Source organism: Geotrypetes seraphini, chromosome 4, assembly GCF_902459505.1.
Source record: "Geotrypetes seraphini chromosome 4, aGeoSer1.1, whole genome shotgun sequence".
Lineage (NCBI taxonomy): Eukaryota > Metazoa > Chordata > Amphibia > Gymnophiona > Dermophiidae > Geotrypetes > Geotrypetes seraphini.
Window position 1 is genome coordinate 138,381,099 of NC_047087.1, and position 17,682 is coordinate 138,398,780.

Here is a 17,682-nt window from a genome sequence, read left to right on the forward strand (position 1 = left end):
CCAGACTATGGGAGGAGCAGAGGGAACAAGATGGGTGCCAGACCAATTTGGAAGGAGAGAGAAAGGGAGAGGCACAGTAACAGAGCAAATGGAAGATGTAGAGAGAAAAGCAGTGGATGGAAGGAAGAGAGTAACAAGAAGATGAGGAAAGCAGAAACCAGAGAAGACAAAGATAGAACAAAAATTTTCTATTTATTTATTGCTTTAGGAGACGTGTCACTGTTTCTGTGGTGCTGCATTGTATGCAGAGTCCAGCTTCTTGCTAGTTCAATTTAACCTTTGTCTATGTATTTCTATTTTATCCCCCCTTTTACAAAACTGTGGAGCATTTTTTAGCGCCAGCTGTGGTGGTACCAGCTCTGATGCTCAGAATTCTATGAGCGTCAGAGCTGTTACCACCGTGACTAAAATCCACACTACAGTTTTGTAGAAGGGGGAAGGTCAGTTTGTGATGACATATTCTATACTAGGCGAAGGTGTTTTCTGTGTTCTGTGTGTTTGAAAGACATAGTTTTCTGTTAGGATTGACGGTGTAGGATTGATCTGTACTTGTCTGGCTTGTTTAGTTTTACAATGGGTGTATTGATGTTGTACTGCTCACTGCAGTATGTAAGATGATGCCTTTTCCTAGGTACTCATGTGTGACATGTGGCTTGTTACTAAAAATCATGTTTTTTGTACAGATGGGGGGTGCCAAAAAATGATGGGCCCCAGGTGTCACATATGCTAGGTACGCCACTGATTGTATGCACTAAAAATATTTTATTAGAAGAATAATCACCAGTGAATCTTACATGGGAAGGGGGCATTTGCCTCCCTCTGTATTTTTTATTTTGTTCCAACTGCTGGCCTCAGGGGTAGTTCTGCCTAGTATTTCCCTACTTTACCTGCCAGCTGACCATACTGCTATGCTCTCACAGCCAGTATGGCCTTGATGGGACCTGTGGCAATGCCAGTTGTAATAACAGCAAATAACCATGAGGTCTTGTTGAGCTTCTGTGAGTATGCTGAAAGGAAGTCTCTGCTGCATCCTGCCTCACAGGGACAGGAACAGGAAGTTTGAAAACAGAGGGGGGGGGGTGTGTGGAACTTTTTAAAATTATGCTCACAGAGGCTCAATAAGGCCCATGGTTCTTTGCTGTCAATATGTTGGTGCTTCCACAGGGCTAACAAGGCCATATTGACTGCAATAGCACAACAGTATGGTCAACTGGCAGGTGGAGAAAGGATATTGGTGCTGTAGATCTTGGACTAAGCCTTGGCTGGTGGGAGGTAGGAGGAGAATTGGGACCATAGGGAACAGGAATAGGGTGACAGAGGAAAAGCACTAGACATAAGAAAGGAATAGAGAGATGAGGGAAAATGCAGCATAAGGGGTAGATTAGGAAGACAAAGGACATGCAGGACTTATGGGGAATAGAGAGATGCTGGATAGCGGGGAAGAGAAAGACAGAGGATATGCTGGATAGGGTAAGACAGAAAGGAGATGTTGGATAGGGAAGAGTGGGAGAGAGGCAGAGTTCATGATAGAATACTGAATAAGGTTGGGAAAGGAGAAAGTGATAGGGAAATGGAGACCTGGGATGAAGGAAAGAAAGCTATGGATAGGTACTATACAAAACAGGGAAATTAAGGAGTGCTTGGCATTGGATGCAGGCGGGCATACGTACTCTGGATGATGTAGTATCAGATGGAAAGCTGCTTGACTTTTCACGGCTACAACAAACATTTGGTATTGCCAAGTCTCAATTTTATAAGTGGTTGCAGTTGAAACAGGCCATTCAGAAGGGGTTCCCTGATTGGTGGAATCTTAAAAATCAGTACAGTTTGCTGGTCCTATGCTTCCAGACAGATTTCCTAGGGCATCAGGCTGCCCAGTGGTACAAATTAATATCTGAATTTTTGAATAAAAAACCAGACTGGTCTTCATGACATTTGGAGCATTGAGATAAAGCAGCAGATTTCTGCATCTCAATGGCCACGAATTTGGACTTGGAGGATGAGATGTACGGTGTCTGCATCTATGAGACAAACATGATTTTTCTGTTTCATAGATCTTTTTGGACCCCTGTTCAGTTACAGAAATTGGATAGTTCTAAGTCTAATAAATGCTGGCACTGTCATCTCGATGTAGGAACATTGGATCATCTATTGTACTATTGTCCCTTGATACTTAAGTTTTGGAGATCCATTTGGGGTCAAGTGAATAAAATATTGGAAAATCCAGTGGCATTGATGTACGATACCATGCTATTTGGCACATTAATGAGGGCTAAAAGCCCAATAACTTTCCATAACAACAAACTTCTCTTTATTACGACGGGAGTTGCCATACAACTTATTTTGAAGAACTGGAAAAACTGGGACCGGTTAAATTATAATCTTTATGCCACATTTTTAAAATGGAATGTATGATTGCCATACAGCAGGACATTATAGGAAATTTAAGGATGTTTGGGATCCATTGACAAAATTCTGTAAGGAGTGATTGTTTGTTTGTTTTTTTTTTAATTCTTTATTCATTTTCAAATTTACAATAAGTGTAACAATATATCCAAACAAATAATAAGGAGTGATTCTTGATTTTGCCCTACGAACATACACGTCCAGGGTGGGGAAATACTTTTAATTTAATTATGGTTAAGTGCAATTGTTGGATATATGGGGGGGGGGATGATACATGTATTTGTTATAAAATATAATTTGATAGAATTTAAGTGCTGTTAAAGTGTAAACTGTCTGTATATTATATTGCGCTTAATTTATAGCTTTAAAATGAATAAAGATATTTTTTTAAAAAGGAGTGGTTGGTAAGAAGTGAAATCTAGATAGCAAAGTGGAATGCAAATGGAAAAAAAATATCAATGTTAGGACAAGAGACCCTGGAAACTGAGCTAAGAGAAGATGGAAGGAGGAAAGCAGGAACCAGAGCCTCAAACCAACACAATTAGAAAAATAAAATGTCCAGACTACAAATGTAGTAAAAAAAAAATAAATATTATTGTCAATGTTATAATTGGAATGTCAGTTTTTGCAATGCATATATGCTAAATTTATATTCTGTAGATGGGAAAATATTTCTAGTTTTCTGGTGTAGTATTTAAAGTAGGGATTTCAATTTAATTTTTGTCTATATATTTCTATTTTTAGTTTGTGGTTTGCCTCTTTGCAGATTATATAAAAATCTGCAATAGGGTAAACACCCCTGATGGTGTGGATAACATGAGAAAGGACCTAGCCTATAATTTCATAGCTAAGATTTAATGCTAAGAAATGCAAGGTCTTGCATTTGGGCTGCAAACATCTGGGGGAACAATACACTTTAGGGGTGAAGAACTTTTGTGCACAAAATAGGAATGTGACTTTGGTGTGATAGGTGGTCTTAAGGTAGCCAAAAAGGTAGAAAGACAGTGCTGAAAGCTAGAAGGATGCTTGGGTACATAGAGAAATGGCCAGTAAAAAGGGAGGTATAGATACCCCCTGTATAAGATTCTGTTGAGACCTTATTTGGCATATTGTGTACAATTCTGTAGACTGCATCTTCAAAAAGATATAAACAGGATGGAGTTGGTTCAGAAGAAGGCTACTAAAATGGCCAGTGGTCTTTATCATAAAGCATATAGGAACACACTTAAAGATCTCAATATGTATATTTTGGAGAGAGAGGGGAGATATTATATATACACTTAAATACCTATGTGGCATGAATGCATGAGGCAAGTCTCTTTTAATTGAAAGGAAAGTCTGGAATGAGGGGCCATAGGATAAAGGTGAAAGGGGATAGACTAAGAAGTAACCTCAGAAAATACATTTTCATATGCTTGGAACAGCCTCCTGTTGAAGGTGGTGGAGATGAAAAGTATATCTAAATTCAAGAAAGCTTGGGAGACATACATTGGCTCTCTAATGGAGAGGAAAGGATAGTAGATGGCATTGAAAGGCAGATAGGCCATAAGGTCTTTATCTGCCTTCTTTAAACTATGGCCCCCTTTTATCAAGCTGCGGTAGAGCGTTTTAGCATAGGCTAAGGTAAATGTTCCAATGCTCATTCAATTCCTATGATTATCGGAGCATTTACCTCTCCAGCCCACTCTAAAACGCTCTATCACAGCTTGATGAAAAGGGGCCAATGTTTAATTTCTGACTGGTGAGGTATGTGTGTCCAGAGGTGGGTATTCAGTTAGCATGGATTTTCTGTGTAAGGATCTGTAGTAATCCAGCCAGTTTGATTTTCACAAAAGGTGTACTGAAGTCCTAGGGCCCAGAAAGTATTGATGATCCCCTTTTATGTGAGTTCTGGAAGTCAGTGCTGTAATGGTAAATTTGTTGTAGATCTTGAGTGAGTTTTTCTTGCACAGGATTGTCTTTTACAATATGCCTGATGATACTAATATCAGACCTTTTTTTGTTATGGATTTATAGGGAAATGAAAACCTGTCAATGTTTTAACAGTTCACTCAAGATTCTTAAACATTATCTGTCCCACCATATATATGGCAATTATCATCAGTGTCACCCTCCCTGCAACTACCTACTGCATAGAAAGCACTCTTCTCCCCTTGGAAAAATTTCTCCCTAAACCCATGGCATCTTAAGCATGAATATCATTTTTTGAATGATTTATTACTACTGCTGTGAAGATAGAATGACCCACTTTCGTCATATGAAAAAATTATATAATATTGTTTGCTGGAGTATGGTTGTAAGAGAGTCAAGATTTCCTTTGGGTGTAGTTTACTGGCAGGTGTGAAACTAGTAACTATTCCAGGGTTCCGAGGAAATCACGACTGTTCTGATGCTAACAGACTTTTTGTGTAGTACGATGGATTCTGATGATTGCTTTTTCACATCTGTGTGTCCTCTTCCTCTTCCTTCTGTGTAGCTTCCTCAAATAAAGAGCAGGATGAACTGCTGACCTATTCAGAATGAATATAACAATAACTTAAAAATATTATAGACCTGTTATCATATTTACAGCTTCATTAACATCATGAACTTTGCGGTAGGTCTTTTCATTTATACTGTAAGAAATGGCAAAATTAAAAATAGACCAAATAATATTACTCACAATCCACTGAAAAACAAATTACTCAAGTGATATCATACAATGAATTATAATGACAAATAAAACAAATTGTTCTCAGAGGACAGCAAGATGGAAACATATTTTGTATTTGTATTTATATACCACTTATAGCCTAAGTGGTTTATAGTCAGGTACTCAAACATTTTTCCCTATATGTCCTGGTAGGCTCACACTCTATCTAACATACCTGGGGCAATGGGGGATTAAGTGACTTGCCCACAGTCATAAAGAACAGCGTGTGATTTGAATCCACAACCTCAGGGTGCTAAGGCTGTAGGAGAATGGATGATGCATAAACTTTGAAAGTATTCTACTGCAAATATGTGTGCCTTTTTGCCAGCTGCTGTTATGTAGACCCTTGCCAATCAAATCTCTAGCTTATGGAGTGCAATTCCTGGGCGATTAGAGAGGTTATTGGAGAGAATATGCAGGGGTGGCTCAAGGCAATCTGCTGCCTGAGGTGAGGGATAAGTTGCCCCCCCCCCAGCATCCAAAATGAGAATGAAGAAAGGACTGCCCCAGCTACTAGGCAAGACTGACCAGCTGCCTAGGGAAGCAGCTTCTTAGAGGGCATCAGCAAAGCAAAACAATAAATCCTGCCAGAGAAACTCAAAGAACCATATTTCTGTGTTTCTATCCTCATATACTTAAACTTGCTTTTATGCCAAAACACAAAGGAGATGCAGGATGCTCAAACAGTAAGAAACAAAAAGCGAAAGGGAGTTTAAGAAAAGCTCAGTTTAGCACACCAGAATAAAAATAAATATATGGAAGCTGATATTCTAAGGCACCGGTTAAATGCTGATTACAGAGATATTCAGTGGCACTAAGGCCTGGATTCTCTAACTGGCGCCAATTTTTTAGGCGGCAGTGGGTGACCAAGCTCAGTAAAAAATGCTGTTTAAACAAATTTTTGGACTGAGTTTCAAAGTACCTATCACCGCCTAAAAAATTGGCACCAGAATGTCAACTCTGTAGGCACTTTAGGTTACTTAACACCACTATGGGCATGACTAATACTGGAAGTGGCATTAGGCGAACTAAAGTGCCTACATAGGTGCAATTCGTGACAAAGATAAAAACCAGAAATGTAGGAAAAACCTGGTCTACATTTCCGGTGCCTATCTGTCATGGAGGCGCGATTCTCTATAGGGCATCGTTATGTGATTGTCACATGATTGGCGGCCACCAATATTGGCGCCCTATAGAGAATTCGGGTCTAAGTGGATAGTGTCACTGGATATTTCCTCTGACCACCTCGGCACTGTCCAACTTTTCATCTATTTCCCTCACCCCAGTATCCCACCGCCCATCTCTCTCCTTCCACAGCTTCTCATTCGGCAGAGTTAGGACCAGGGAGGAGTGTGAGGACCTACAAAGGGACCTGGACAAGCTGGAAGACTGGGCAAACAAATGGCAAATGCGCTTCAACGTGGACAAATGCAAGGTCATGCATATAGGGAAAAAGAACCCGTTGTTCAGCTACAAATTAGGGGGGGTATTGTTGGGAGACAGCAGACTCGAGAGAGACTTGGGTGTGCTGGTGGATGCATCACTGAAGCCATCTGCACAGTGCGCAGCAGCCTCGAAAAAAGCCAACAGGATGCTGGGCATCATAAAGAAGGGCATAGCAACCAGAACACGGGAAGTCATCATGCCACTGTATCGAGCGATGGTGCGTCCACATCTGGAATATTCAGTATTGGTCGCCGCACCTCAAGAAGGACATGGCGGTACTTGAGAGAGTCCAAAGGAGAGCAACGAAAATGGTAAGAGGGCTGGAACACTGCTCATATGCCGAGAGGCTGGATAGGCTGGGGCTCTTCTCTCTGGAGAAAAGGAGGCTCAGGGGAGATATGATAGAGACCTTCAAGATCATGAGGGGCATAGAGAGGGTGGAAAGGGACAGATTCTTCAGACTGAAGGGGACAGTAAATACGAGGGGGCATTCTGAGAAACTGAAGGGAGACAGGTTCAAAACAAATGCAAGGAAGTTTTTTTTCACTCAAAGGGTCGTGGACACTTGGAATGCGCTACCGGAGGAAGTGATCAGGCAGAGTACGGTACAAGGATTCAAACAGGGATTGGATGGATTCCTGAGGGATAAAGGGATCGTGGGATACTGAGGGAGGAGCTGGGATGTAACACAAGTATAGGAAGTTAACCAGGTAATGAATATAAACCAACCTGGTCGTGCATGTGCAAGACCGGAGGGCTAAGACTTCGATAGGAAGGCAGGACTTAAATGAGAAACCAAGGTGGCAAGGGAGCCCCTTCTGATGATTCAGACAAGTCTTGACCTGTTTTTGGGCCACCACGGGAGTGGACTGCTGGGCAGGATGGACCTGTGGTCTGACCCGGCAGAGGCACTGCTTATGTTCTTATTCTCCAGTCTTTCAGTAACTCTTCTCCTTCTCTGTTCCCCAAATTCAGCATCTCTCACCTTCTCTCCTCCCCTGTCCAATGTCGCCCCCCTCACTCTCATCCACTCCAGCTGATAAATAAAACCCAGAGAATTATTATGATTGAGGCTGTGATAGGCCAGAGCAGGTTACAGGACTTCAAGGAAGGTTTGGATAGGTTCCTAGAAGATAAGGGAATTGAGGGGTACAGATAGGAGTAGAGGTAGGTTATAGATATAGAAATAGTCAGGGACCACTGCAACAGGTAATAGGCCTGATGGGCCGCCGCGGGAACGGACCGCTGGGCAGGATGGACCTCTGGTCTGACCCAGCGGAGGCAACTTCTTATGTTCTTAAATAGATACATTGAAAGACAAAATGTGCATAAATGTGCTTATTGATGAGTTTCATTTAAAGAGTTTTTTAAAATATAGTTGTATTGTAAGGAGATATGAGAGATGAATGATGATATATATTTTTTAAGCAAATAAATATGTATACTCCTATTCTGATTGGCCCAGGCACCTTAGGCCCAACCAGTAGGCGGGGCTTTGGTTAGGCTGGGCCAATCCGGCCCGTTCTTCGGAGGGCTGCCGGACGGACGGACGGGTTTGGCACCCGTCTGTCTGGCCAACCTAACAGAGGTACGGGGAAGGGGGGTAGGGGGCATGGGGTCGGCCGGGGGGGTCGCGGGTCGGCTGGGGGGGCCGATTGGGGGTTCTGGGGGGTGCAGACGTTGGGGGGAGGGGGGTTGTTGAGGGCAGGAGGGCCTGGGATCCCTCCTGCCCGTAATGTAGTGGGGGGTGGGTGTAGGGGGATCGCCTGGGCCAGGAGGGCTTGGGCTTCCTCCTGGCCCGATCGAGTCGGGGGGTAGGGAGTTCGCCTGGGCCAGGAGGGCTTGGGCTCCCTCCTGGCCCGATCGTATCGGGGGGGGGGTCAAGGCTTCCGCGGGGCAAGAGGGCTTGGGCTCCCTCTCGCCCCGATGTTGTGTGGGGGGAGTGATCCATCGTGGCAGGAGAGATGCCTCATCTCCTCTACCGCGATGCCATCACTCCTCTACCGGAACTGCCGCGGGTCGCGGCAGTTCAGGTAGAGGAGTGATGGCATCGCAGTAGGGGAGATGAGGCATCTCTCCTGCCACGATGGTTAGGTTGCCGGGCCGCTGAACTGATGGCGCCAGCGGCCATCAGCTCAGCGGCCTCTTTTTCGGCACTTAGACCTGGTTTTATTTTGTGTAAGTGAAAAAGGTCTAAGTGCCGACTAGGCAACCTTTAACTGTTTTGGTTTTAGGTGTTGTACGCCTAGTTGTAGGTCGGCCCACCTCCCGCCCACTGCCCGCCCTATCCCCTCCTCTAAACACACCTCTTTTCTCGCTGTGCGTTTAGAGGCAGGGGAAAGGCCTAAGTTGGTTTTAGATACGTCTAAAAAACAGCTTTGGTTATGGGTACTTGGACGATCAGGCATTTTGATCGTCCAAGTAGCCACTTAGGACACTTTTTAGACCTTTTTTTTTTTATTATTACCCCTATAATTTCTTCCATCTCTCTTCCCTTCCCCATCCCTTCAATGCCTGTGCACCATGTCTTCCCTCTCTCCCCAATTCCCCTCTATCTCTATGTTCCATCTCCTCCCTTTCTTTCCTCTCCTATTGTCTGACATCTGTCTTCACCCTTTCCTCCTCCTATGGTCTGGGGCTTTATCCACTCCTTCCCACAGTCTGGCATTTCTTTCCCCCCTTTCCCTTTTCTACCCTTTGTGGTCTGGCATCTCTCTCTCTTTCTTTTCCCCTCCCCCTGCCTTAGTCTGGAATCCCTCTCTCCTCCTTCCTTTCATTGGTTTGACATCTCTCTCTTCTTCCCTCCCCCAAGACCCCCTTTCCTCACCCAGTGGTCTGAAATCTATCTCCTTCCCTTTCTCCCCTCCTATAGTCTGGCATCTTTATCTTTATCTTCCCCTTCCATTCCCTCCCTTGGAGGTCTGGCATCTTTCCTTTCCTTTTCTCCCCATCCCTGAGGTCCAGCATCTCTCTTACCCTCCCCGTGTTATTCCTCCCCCCTTTGGATCTGGTGCTTGCTCACCCAGCACTGCTGTATGTCTTCAGGCCATTGGCAGCATGATTGAAGTAAACATGCTACCTTTGATGACCCAGAAGTTTTCTCTCTGCTACTGCTTTCTGCCTAGGCAGGAACAGGAAGCAGTAGCAGAGGAGGAACTTCCGGGCTGCTGAAAGCAGCATGTTTACTTTAGTCACACTGCTGATGGCAAGAGGAGGACATCAGTGCCGGGTGAGCAAGCACCGGATCCCATGAGAGGGTGGGAGGAAAGGAGGACTCTGGATAGGTGTGCAAGCTGCTTAGGGGGTACTAGATGTCTGGTTTCATTGGACAAAAGTTATAAAATTAAAAAGCTATCCAGACTCCTGCCACAGTCCTAAAAAAGTGAACATGTCCGGGGAAGCCTGGACATCTGGTAACCCTACGCTGTGGCAGCGATTTTAGCGCCAAAAATGGCCCATGGGAGCTAAAAAAAAGGGGTAAAAGAACTTGGGGAATAGAATTTTAGAGGTAGGAGACCTTGTCCCTAACGCCATAAACTTTCAGAAACTATTTTTAGAGACACCCCCCTCCCCCCCATTTTGTTCAAGGTGCTGGAAGCTGCTAAGGCTGAAACTGCAGCCAGAGAATTTCTGCCTCAGACAAGCCTGGAAACCAGGATAGCTTGCTTCTTCAGACTGTTCCTCAGTTCTACCAGCCAAACTGAGACCTCAACCCCCATCAGAACTCACATGTGGAGGGACCGTAGTGAACAACATATCCTAGTGAAAAAGCACTAAGGGCCCACTCAGCCTGCACTCAAGCTCTCTGTAGACAAAACCTGAAGTGAACCTTGCTCTCACGGGAATGGTCCCTGAGCTCCCAAACTGATAGTGCATGCTGGGCAAGCAAGTGCCCTGCAAAGCAGGCTGTCTCTTGGATACAGACTACTGCCCTCAGAGTCTGTGTTCTCTTAAATCCAGAGAATAGGATCCTCTGCAGACACCAAAAAGCCTCACGACCGGATCATAACCTGATATTAAGGGAAAAATAAACATGAGCAGAACAAACATGCTCCTACTATCTCATGTGAAGAAAGTAAAACTGAAGAATTACAGGACAGCCCTGAGCGATGGGAGGTGGAGCAGAACAAATTTAAATGAGTCTCTCTATAGCAGATCTCGCAATCAGAAGTACACAACTTACAAGTTCAAGAATGATGTGCCTATTGCACTAGAATTACTATGTTACTGAATGGCTTGGAAGCCTTGAGAATATGAACAGAGTATCCTTAGCAGTGGAAAGAGAAGGTAAAGTTAGATGTTTAATAGGGGCTGTAGTATTTTACAGATAGGAATTAGATGTGCTTGGAGGTGTTTACCCAGTATCAGTGATGTAATTAGAGAGGTTGGTGCCTGGGGCGGTGGTGCCCAGCATCGCCGTGCCATGTGCCCCCAGTCTTCCCCGCTGCCTGAGCACCCGCCTGCCTTCGTGTACCTCTTGACATATTTGTCGGTGTGAGCAGCATCTTCCACCTGCTGCTTGAGCTGGCCTATGCTCTCTTCTGATGTCATGTTCTGATCCTATGACTTGGAAGTGATGTCCGAAGGGAGCCGAGGCCTGCACAAGCAATAAGTGTAAGATGCTGCTTGAGCTGGTGAACATTTAAAGAGGTATATGGGGGCGGAGAGGTGCCAGCGCTCCTCATGAATACGGCGCCCGGGGTGTTCTGCCCCCCTTACTATGCAACTGCCCACTAATAATTTCTCTGTTTCCATGGCATTATTAAAGTCCACATTTTTCATAGGTTATTCCTTGAATAATATATTAGTTGTGAAATTACTCACCCTATTACTTGAGTTGTTGGAGAATTTTTCTGGCTCAGCTTGAGGTTCTTTAGTGTAGGCAGGAGATTCAGTAGATATGAGGGAGGATTTTTCTCGTTCAGCTGGAGATTCCTTAGTGTAGCTAGGAGATTCGGTAAATTTGGTAACTGGATTGGCCATGGCAGAAGTGATATGAATGTTCAGAGCTTTAAAGTATTCATATGCGTCTCTGGAAGTGACCAGCAGTGTCAGCCTAGGTCCAGCTTCTCGAATTCTCATCACAACATCCTCATAGAACTGCATTTCGACATTGACCTCATTTACTTCCACCAGAACATCCTCATCTTTCAGACCGGATATATCAGCTGGGCTCCCTTTTACCACCTTTAAACAGAATGAATTTTTGCCTGTGAGTAGGAAAGGCCAAACTATAACACAGACCCACAAGCAGGTATGTCTATAAGGTGCCATTTACCTCTTTCAATTTTGTTACAACAGAATAATATGGGTACCTCTTTTACATTTTTTAGCTTGGTTATAAAGAGTTGGCAGAAATATCTCCAAGTATTAAGAAAGTGAAGTTAGTTGCCTGTAAAAGATGTTCTCTGTGGCAGCAGGATAAATCTGTCACACATATGGGTCTGATATTATTGTAATAGCTACAGTTTGGATCTACTGTCTCAGAACCCAGAAAATCTAGAAAAAAATTTCTCTGGGCATGTGTGAATGCTCCTTCCCACGGAACCAATGCCTCTGCTCCTCAGTCTAGTTCATCTGCCTAGGGGAGGGGCCTTAGATATCTGAGCCAATCTAAGGTATCTAAGGATACCTTAGGCTCCTCCAAATGTACCCCAGCCTGAGAGGTTGACCCATGCCACAATAGTATTCCTGCCTAAGCTGGGGTGGGATAGGGAACAACTTGATTCATATCACCCCATCTCCCTGCTGTTTTCTACCATCCTGGCTATGCATTTGGGTAACATCCTCCCTTATTTAGTTCATCCAGATCAAACAGGATTTATGCCTGGCAGGTACACTTCCACAAACATCTTGCAAGCTTTGACAGTGTTACAACATAGTAGTGGTATGGGTGATGACTTTATCATCACCAGTCTTGATGCCGAGAAAGCTTTTGACAAAATTCTTTGTGATTATTTATTTTGGGTGCTACTGCAGTCTGGTATTATGGGGGAGTTTCTAGTTGTGCTCAGACATTATACAGGCAACCCACCACCCAGCTTTTCATTATCAATGGTGATCTTACCTCCCCCTTTACGTTGGAAAGAGGGACATGTCAAGGCTGCCCCCTGTCGCTTATGCTTTTTGTATTTTCCTTGAAACCTCTGGCTGCACAGATCTGGAGGTCTTTCTCGATAGCTGGTATACTCATTACATTACATTACATTAGTGATTTCTATTCCGCTTGTGCCTTGCGGTTCTAAGCAGATTACAAATAAGAAGATATCTGGACATTACCCAGAGAATTATATAACAGTGATTCATGTACATTCCAAGATACAGTTGATCCCATGGAATTACATAGTAAAGATTCGAGTACTTACAGGGTACAGTGAAGATTAACAGTATATTCGGGTAACAGAAGAAGATTACCTAACATTGAAGGAAGAAGTTTATTGGATACATGTGGTAGAAGCTTATTTAGGAATCTGGATATTTTTTGGTAGTTATGGTTCGAGGGATTGACTTATGTGTTATTCACGGGGGAGAAGGCATGTATGAGTGGGAGGAGATTAATAAGTAAGGACGTGTTTTTTGAATAGAACTGTTTTGATTTCTTTTCGAAACACTTTGATGTCTGTTGTTTTGCTCATCAGTTTGGTGATGGTGGGGTCAATTTTCGCTGCCTGTGTCGCTAGTAGGCTGTCGTAAAGTTTCTTCCGTCGGGTACCATTATGAGGAGGGAAGGTGAATAGGTTCTGAGTTCTCCTTGATCTGGGTGAGCAGTAGCGGTATAGGCGGTTATTTAGGTAGCTGGGGGCAGTACCATGGGTTACTTTGAATAGTAGACAATAGAATTTGAATTGAGATCTTGCTTTCATTTGAAGCCAGTGAGAGTCTACATAGGCGGGAGTGATGTGGTCAAATTTGCTAAGAGAGTAGATGAGTCTGATGGCTGTGTTTTGAACGGTCTGTAGTTGTTTTATCATGTTGTTTGGGCACGGTAGGTAGAGGCTGTTGCAGTAATCTAAGGTACTAAATGTGAGGGATTGTACAATGATCTTGTAGTGTTCTTTGGTAAAGAATTTTCTTATTTTTCTTAGGTTTCGCATGGTGAAGAATGCTTTTTGTATGATTTTGTGGATTTGTGTCTGCATTGTGCAGCATCTGTCTAATTGTACTCCCAGAATTTTGAGATTGCTCTGTAATGGATATTTGATTGCGTTTACTTCCAGTTCTGTTAGGGATGGTTTTTGTTCCTTCTCTAGTAATAGGAATTTGGTTTTCTCTGCATTCAGTTTCAGCTTATGGTTCTTCATCCATTTTTTTACAGTTTCCAGTGTTGTTTTCAGGCGTCCGTTGGAGACGGGGTCTTGGATGTCGAAGGGGAGGAGGATGGTTATGTCATCCGCATAGCTGAAAGATGTTATATTTAGGGCGTCTAGGGCGGTGCCTAAGGAAGCTATGAAGAGGTTGAAAAGTATAGGCGAAAGAGGGGATCCTTGTGGTACTTCGCATGGGTTTGTCCAGGGGTCGGCTAGAAGATCTTTTGACTTAACTTTGTATGATCTTGTTTTAAGGAATCCTTGGAACCAGTTGTGAACTTTACCTGATATTCCTATGGCATCTAGTATCTGGAGTAGTATTGGATGGTCAACTAGGTCGAATGCTGCTGAAAGATCGAGTTGGATGATTAGTAACTTGTTTCCTTTGCTGAGGTGCTGTCGGGCTATATCTAGTAAAGATACCAGTAGTGTTTCTGTGCTGTGATTAGCTCTGAAACCAGATTGAGTTGGATGCAGAATGTGGTGGTCTTCTAGGTATTTGGTGAGATATTGTGCTACTATACCCTCTATGAGTTTGACATAAAGTGGGATAGAAGCGATTGGTCTATAATTTGTTGGGTTGTCTATTGGGCCTTTGGGGTCTTTTAGTATGGGAGTGATTATGATTTCGCCAAGATCCGGGGGGAACTGACCTTCCCTGAGGGTGGTTTGCAGCCATAGCGTGAAACAAGCTATGAATTTAGTGGATGCTGTAGCTAGTAGATAAGGAGGACAGTTGTTCAGATCACAAGAAGATTTGCTGTATTTTTTGTACAGCTGGTCAAGGACTGACCATTGTGTCGTTGGGAAGTTGTTCCAGATCCTATCTGCTGAGATGGCTTCGTCTATTGTGGGATTTATTAGTATCTCCTCGATGAGGTTTTGAGAGTTGTTGAATGTGGATCTGATTGTGGTGATTTTATTTTTGAAGTGGTCCGCTAGTTGAGAAGCTGTTGGAGTCTGGGTTCCTTGGGTGGCGAGGAAGGGTTTGTTATCAATGAGGTTTTTTACGATGCTGAAAAGTTTTTTGGTGTCCGGTTTTTCGGTGCCAATGAGTTTGGAGTAGTAGTCTTTACGTTTATCCTTCATTTTTATTTTATATTGTTTGATTTGGGATCTCCATTCTGTTTTATTGTGGTCTTATTTCTGTTTTTTCCATGTCCTTTCTAATTGTCTGCATTGCCTTTTTAGGTGTAGGTGTTACAATGAGTTTAAATGACTGCTCAAGGACTCCCTCAGCTTATTTCGACTATTAGGACATTTGGGTTGTTTTTGGGCTTACAAATCGACTTTGAGAAGTCAGTCGGGTTTTCAGGATTTCCCCAATGAATATGCATGAGATCTATTTGCATGCACTGCTTTCAATGCATATTCATTGGGGAAATCCTGAAAACCCGACTGGAATACAGCTCTCGAGGACCGGAGTTCCCTACCCCTGCACTAGCAGTATCTGCAATTGTACAGCTTGCTTTGGTCCCTCGTTTCCTTCTCGAGTGGTCGAAGGGAACTCTGAAATATCTTGGGGCATTTTTGCATAAGACTCCTGCTGTAGTTTACAGTAAAAATGTTTTGAACAAATTGCACGCTATTAAGAAATTGTGTCATCATTGAAGGGATTTACTGGTCTCTTTTCTTGATTGGAGTTGCCTTGGTTAAAATGATCTTGCTCTCTAAGAACTTGTATCCCTTACAGATGCTGCCACTTCGGTTCAAGAGTACAGATTAAGGCTGGTATAGAGGGCTGTTGACCTCTTTCATTTGAAAATGTAAACAGGTTCATATTAGTTTCACTAAATTGGTCAAAAATAGGACAGCGGGGGGGAGGAGTAAATTTGCTGAATTTGCAGCTTTACAATGTTGCAGCTTTACTTCAGTGGCTACCTCTGGGCGGAATTGACTGCCCCTTATTCGATAGTAATTGTTCTCCAGGCAACTAAACTCAATTGCCATCTCTCACCCCCACTGCGTCCATTAAAGTTAGCATGGTCATAGTGGTGGTCGTGGTTGGGGGGAGGGGCACTATGGGACCTTCACCTTTTTTTTAGCTGGTGAACAACCCAGACTTTCCTAGTGGGCAAGGGGTTACTCCATTTTTGTCACTGGAAAAGCAGTATTGCTGATATGTTGGTCAGGTATTTCAGCTGGGAAAGGAGGATTTTCCCACCTACTCAGATTGTAAACAAGCTTGGGAGTAGAAGAGGGGTCATTTTCTTCTGTATTTACAGCTGTGCAGCTACTGTACCTTCCTATTTCGACACACTAGGCCCAAGAATCAGACCTACCTCTAGGCATTAAGAGTTCTCTGCACACTAAATTCATGACAAAGTACATGCATCGTTTTCTGGGGAAGAAAGCAAAGTTGCTTACCTGTAACAGGTGTTCTCCATAGACAGCAGGGGATGCAGGCAACTTGTTGGTGAAGTCTCTGACTGAACCTAGTGTGTCGATACCCTCCCCTAGCTATAGTAAGCTTTAAGGCTACTGAGCACGTGCAGGATCCCTAGTTCTCAAGTCCCCCTCCCCTCCTCTTATCAGTTTCATCTCTAGCAATAGAAAAAGAGGAGATGAGGGGATGGCGGGAGGGCAAGTGTGACTGCATTCCCCTGCTGTCTAAGGAGAGCAACTGTTACAGGTAAGCAACTTTGCTTTCTCCAGAGACAGGCAGAGGATATGCAGGCACACTTGTTGGTGAGTCCCAAGCTGAAAAAGCATATGGGAGGTGAAAACAGTCTATAATGTGAAGAGGTTACATAAGATTGATTGACCGAAGCGTACATCTTGAGCTAAGCTTTGGTGTAACTTTAAACAGTAGTGCTTGGTGAATGTATGTACAGATGACCAGGTAGCTGCTTTGAAAATGTCCTGGATTGAGATGGACTTCAAATTGGCAATTGAACCCACTGTAGCTAGCAGTTTTTGTGCCCCAATTGAATCAGGGGGCTGAATATAAGCTCTGGTGTAGCAAAAATATATGCAACATGTAATCCAAGCTAAGATGGATCTCTTTGTCACTGGTTGGCCACAGGTAGATGAGTTGTAGGTAATAAATAATTGAGTAGATTTTCTGAGAATAGAAGTTGCCTTGAGGTAAAAGAGTAATGCTCTTCTGCACTCTTCTGCCTCTGAAGAATGTGGAGGAGGAAAAAATGATGGTGATGGTTTGATTGAGATGGAAAACCGAAACCACCTTGGGAAGAAACTTTGGATGGGTTCGCAAGTGAACCTTATTTGGAAAAAATTGTAAATAAGGATAATAAGTGATCAACGCTTGAAGCTCACTGATTCTTCTAGCTGATGTGAGTGCTACAAGAAAAACTGTTTTCCAGGAAAGAAAAGTCAGGGAAGCAGAATTGAGCAGTTCAAAAAGTTTTGTCATCAATTGTTCCAACACCACATTGAGGTCTCAGGATGGAATAGGTGCTCTTAGTGGAGGTCTGAGATTGGTAAGCCCCCTCATAAAGTGTGAAATGAGAGGAATTTGTGAAAGTGGTTTACCATTTACCAATATATGGTAAGCTGAGATAGCTGACAAATGAAGTCTGACTGAGTTTGTCTTGAGTTCTAAGTCAGCCAAATATAGAAGATAAGTGAAAATAGAGTCCAATGGGCAATAAATAGGCTCTTGACCATGAGCAAGTGCCCTTAGGGAAAACGTTTCCATTTAGCCTGGTATGATTTTCTTGTAGAAGGCGGTCTTGCTACAAGTAGAACTGTCTTCACTGATTGAGAAAGAGGAAGGTTGGTTAGGAGAGAACTCTTAATTTCCAGGCCATGAGACAGACTGCGAAGATTGGGATGCAGAAGATGGCCGTTGTGCTGAGAGAGAAGGAT

The 17,682-nt window shown here is 43.4% G+C and overlaps 1 protein-coding gene across 2 annotated transcripts in view; it reads right to left on the reverse strand.

The window, feature by feature from the left end:
- Nucleotides 1-3,624: 3,624 nt before the first annotated feature.
- PDZK1 (PDZ domain containing 1) overlaps nucleotides 3,625-17,682 on the reverse strand; it is a 190,512-nt gene continuing 176,454 nt past the window's right edge. For both annotated transcript variants that reach the window (XM_033941091.1, XM_033941090.1), the window contains 2 exons: nucleotides 11,369-11,731; nucleotides 3,625-4,916 (listed from right to left, as the gene is read on the reverse strand). In XM_033941091.1, the coding sequence (XP_033796982.1) occupies nucleotides 4,845-4,916; nucleotides 11,369-11,731 (435 nt within the window). In that variant the 3' untranslated portion in view covers nucleotides 3,625-4,844. The remainder of the gene's footprint in view (nucleotides 4,917-11,368; nucleotides 11,732-17,682) is intronic.